General features: G+C 44.5%; 1 protein-coding gene across 1 annotated transcript in view; it reads left to right on the forward strand.

The window, feature by feature from the left end:
* The first annotated feature begins 187 nt into the window (after positions 1-187).
* SHISAL2B (shisa like 2B) overlaps positions 188-4,997 on the forward strand; it is a 21,441-nt gene continuing 16,631 nt past the window's right edge. The window contains 1 exon segment of the mRNA XM_017548586.2: positions 188-845. Within this exon segment, the coding sequence (XP_017404075.2) occupies positions 655-845 (191 nt within the window). The 5' untranslated portion in view covers positions 188-654.

Here is a 4,997-nt window from a genome sequence, read left to right on the forward strand (position 1 = left end):
TTTTTTAAGTGAGCAGATCTTAAATGTTTCACATTTATTTCTCAAAGAAAGAGAACACCAACACCGCCTCACTAGTGTTCAGCTGTCTTTTATTTGGCCCTCTCCTCTACTCCCTGGGTCAATGGCCGGGGCGATTAAGGCTCCACCAGACCTGATGTGTTTGCCCAGAACCCACCTGTCCTGTCCCTCGGCAGGCAAAACCGCAACTTTCCCAGCATCTGCCTGGACTGAAAACACGTCCCACATCTCCTTATTTCCCTCTGGCGAAAGCTCTTTCTGGCATGGAGTGGGGACAGCTAAAGTCTCCAGGCTGCTAATGAAGTGAGGGAAAGTGGAGGTGAGTCAGCCGAGCGGGAAGAAAGCGGACGACGGGAGCGGGAGGAGAGGTAGACGACGGGCCGAGATGGGCGGATGAAAGGAGCAACCGCTCAGCAGTGAGAGGGAGAGGGGAGAGTAAGGCGCCCAGACACCATGTGGACAAGGGGAGAAGAGAAGGCAGAGGTGGCGCGCGAAGGCTGAGCGCCCAGGCACCCAGATCCCAGATCCGGAGAGCCGAGCCAGTGCAGAGGGGTCCGCGGGCTCTGGGGGTGCTGGACGAGTGCGATCCGAGAGCAGATCGGGGCCCTCACGAGCCCCTCCCGGCCCCTGCCCGCGATGAGCGAGGCCAGCCGGCTGTGCTCCGGCTACTACAGCCTCAACCAGAGCTTCGTGGAGCCCTTCCAGTGCCCCCGGCGCGGCGAGGGGGCAGCGCTCCGGTACTGCTGCGGCTTCGCCGACCTCAAGTACTGCTGCAGTGAGCCGGGCAGCTACTTCCCCTACAAGCACAGCTACATGTGGAGCCTCAGGTGGGCTGAGAGCCCGCGCGTGGGGCGGCTGGCCGGGCTCGGGGCTAGGGAGGCGACCAGCGGAGCCGCGCCGGGGCCAGAGAGGTCCTCCGCGACCCGGCAACCTACCCTGGGCTGGGTTCTTATGGAAGGACGCGGAGCCTCTGAGGGCGGGTGAGGGCAGGGAGAGAAATCTCGCCCGGCTCGGACCTGCCCCGGGAGCCAGAACTAGAGGCGAAGAGCGCGCGGGAGGAGCGCGGGCTTTGCGCCCAGGGCGCACTTGAGGCCCGCCCGGCTGGTCCCGCTGGGTTCCCTGCCCGCCTCGCGGGAGCTGACTGCTCTCCCCTCGCCGGGGACCAGTTCCAGGCTGGCAGCTCTAGTGGTGGAGCGGGAGGACAGGCAGATAACCCAAGGGGAAGGTTTAAAATCCTCTTTTAGGTTTGTTTATTTGTTGTATTTGAAGAGAAAGGAGGCTCCTTCGGGGCACTTTTTACTACGTTAACAAGGACCAGAGTATTTTAAGACCCTTTGAGGGGTGTGAAGGAATTGGCTGTATTCTTAAAAAAAAAAAAAAGTATATATATATGTATATACACACACATACATATATTTATATATATACATGTATATATATATAATTTAAAGGGTGTGTGTGTGTGTGTGTGTGCGTGTTCCTGAGGGCCTGTGCAAGCAACTGGGCTTTACGACTTGCCCTTTTCCGAGGATCTGATCCTGACCCTGGAGAGAATTGAGGAGACACCATGAAAGGTACAGCTTTTGGTTGCTATGAATACACACACTCTGTAGAACGGACACCACCTTTCTCGAAACCTGAGCTATTTGGCTATTGCTGAAATGTGAAGAGGCTTTCTAAGGTGGCGTCTTTCTTGTTTCTTTTTCCTATAGTGGCAATTTTATTTTACTTATTCCAACTAGTATTGATGTAGACATTTTCATTATGAATTGCTTTTCCCCCTTCCACTCTGAAGGACAGCAAACTTTAAACTTGATTTTTCATTTTGCTTGGAGAATGAATAGGGTCGGGCTATCAAGGAAAGAGCTCCCACCTTAAACTGTTTTGTACCTATTCATTAGTTTATGAGGTTGGAAGAGATTGATTCTGTTAGTAAGAGATAAAGTATTGTGATTATGTCTCCCATCTCCTACGTGACTCAGAATTTAACACAGGTGCCAAGTCTATAGCAAATTACTGTTACTTCTTGAAGCAATAAAGTATTAATATATTTTTCTATATTGCAAGCATCAAAAAGTCTCAAAAAGAGTGCCTATCTTCCAGTAAGTTCAACTCATAAAGTTGTATTTTGCTGGAGAGGGGCAAAATGTCAGAAAATAGCGATAGCTTATCCTTAGTAGATTACATGGGGAGGAAATCTGTACTGCACTGGTTTATTATCCTGACTTTTGGAAAATAACATAGTAATCTATCTCTGGGTCATTGGAGGCGTTAATAATGGCAGAAGCACCTCCAACAGGGAGGGGCTGGCAACTCCTAAGTCAAACTCAATTGGAAAATGTGCCTGAGATTCTCATATCCCTGAATAGTTCCAAAATGACAAGCAACAGAGGACATAAAACCTTCCTAAGACTTACGAGAGCATAAAGGAATGAATAGCTTGCCGTTTCTTCATTCAGCACTGACAAAATGGACAGTGCAGCCCATTCCTGGGAAACAGAAAAATCACTACAACTGATGTTGACAGTTGACAGTGTTAAACCTGGGGTTCCTGTGAGTTATTGAGCTCTGAGAACACAATAGGGCGTAAATTTATTAGAGCTTCCTTTCCCTCCTATTCTTTGCTCTCCACTCCTAATTTAAAATAGTTCAACTGTGAACAGTCACTAGCCCTTGTTTTGAGATTCTATAGTGGCTGGAGAAAGGCACAGCTGTGGCTATCACAAGGTAAGTCAACTTCCTAAGTTGGAGAATTGCTGCCTTAATGTGACAGCAGCTTCAGACCCCTCTCAAAGCTTGTAAAGCAACTGCCATATGGTGCTGAAGAAAGAATAATTCTTCCTTCCCTGTGCCTGGCCCCCTCCCGTCTTTTCTCCTCCTATGACTCCCTGTGTTCTTAGGATTTTCCTTGGTAACCTTCTCCAGGACTTAGGAAAATAAGGCCTGTTGGACAGGGCCATACATGAGTGGCTATTTAATAAGTATTTATTGAAATGAATATTTTAGGAGCTCCATCTTCACCGGGAGTTTATACCTAGAGTGTGTGCATAAAGCAACATTTCTATAAAGTGAACCATGACATTGAAACTGTTTGTCAGTATTATGAAAAACATTCTTTTTTAACAGAAGGCAGGGATGGCATGCTTTGTTTTAGTTTTTCTTTCAAATTGCATGGTCTGGATTTTTAATCTGTACACTGAAAGCCCACACAATGTATGTGGAAGGTAATTAAACTGACAATTTTGCTTTCAAATAGACTAAATTACTTTTTTACCTTGAAAATTTTTTTAAATAATCGGGTTCTTGTTTGAGGAATCTTTCCAGATGTCTAGCCTCCTATCTGCTCTGTGCACCGGATAATATCAACTGAGTGGATTACATTCCCATGTGTCTGTGTATAGTGAAGTGATCCTAACCTTCCCTGACGCTTAAAATGCACAGGAGTTAGGTTTGTTGCAAACAAGTATAAAAGAGGAGTCGCCAAACAGAGGGAATCTACCTTTTAGATAAGAGCACATCCAATGAGAGCAAACCACAAGTTGAAATATATAACTCTACGGTGACGCTAGCCATAAAATTCCCCAGCCTTCACTCATTTATAGGGCTAATGGAACTGGGTTGACATTAAACCAAGTATAAGAATCTCTGGAAGTCTGACTTGATGTGAGTGGTTCAGGAGGCAATCTGTTCTTTGCAGGGGTGTTCTGTCTCCTGAAATCAAGAGCAAGTGGAGTGAGCTTAGCTCTTTACTTTCAGTTCTGTTCTCCTTCCTGCCAAAGCAACAATGCTCCTGGCATCCCTGGTCAAGTTCTCACTTCCCTCCCTTTTGGCACAGGTCAAACTCGTCACAGTCCTAATCTCTGGGAAAGAGCAGAAGCCTAAAGTCAAGCCAGAAAGATAATGAAGAAAAAGGTCATTACTTTTCAATGGTGTATGTTCCAAATACAGGTAGATCCATCAGCAGTCAATTATTATTTATTTCCATTTATTAAACCTTGTCTACAAGCTAAGCTCTTAAACACTTTGAATAAGTGTTTGCAACACTACTTGAAGTCAACACTTCTTGAGTAAAATTCTGTTCTTGAGTAAAATTGATTAAAATCTGTTTATAGATTACAATCTATTGGTAGATTTTAATTAGAACAAAATATGGCTCAAGAAGTACATGTTAGCATATTAGTCTTTCAAGATTGTTTTCTCCCCCAAGCTCTTTTCCCATTTAGTAGTATTAAGTTCACAGGTTTATGAAAACTGTATTTCTCAAATGATTAGACCTATAGGTAACTGAATCAGACAGAATCATTACAAATTTAAGGTGGAGCAAATACAATCAGATACACATTTTATTTTTAGAGAAAAATACAAGGGCTTCTTCCTTAATGCTAGAAGCGATTGACATCATGCCTTTTTAGAAAAGAAAAACTCAAACTGAGCATGAACTTTATATGAATTTCACAAATACCATTTTTCCTTTAATTCAAATTGTTTTCTCCTTTTTTAAAATAATAGTTTTGGCTTTGAATATCAACAAGTGGCATTTCACATATGTCTTTAGTGCTTTTGCAGAAACAAATATTTTTCTATTCATCATGTATTGGTTTACCTGATCATTCCTTCTCAAATATATTAATAATAGAGGTTTATTTGATGGAGATGTTTTTGAATTATCTCTAGAGAATCATGTGACCTTTAACCTATAATATGAACATATGATATTCCCTATTAATAGTAATTTATAGGCCAGCCAGGCACAGTGGCTCACGCCTGTAATCCCAGTAGTTTGGGAGGCTGAGGCGGGCAGATCACTTGAGGTCAAGAGTTGGAGACCAGCCTGGCCATCATGGAGAAACACCATCTCTTCTAAAAATACAAAATTAGCTGGGTATGGTGGTGCATGCCTATAATCCCAGCTACTGAGGAGGCTGAGGCAGGAGAATCACTTGAACCCAGAAGGCAGAGGTTGCAGTGAGCAGATCAGG

This window comes from Cebus imitator, unplaced genomic scaffold (genome assembly GCF_001604975.1).
Source record: "Cebus imitator isolate Cc_AM_T3 unplaced genomic scaffold, Cebus_imitator-1.0 Scaffold211, whole genome shotgun sequence".
NCBI classification, from domain to species: Eukaryota; Metazoa; Chordata; class Mammalia; order Primates; family Cebidae; genus Cebus; species Cebus imitator.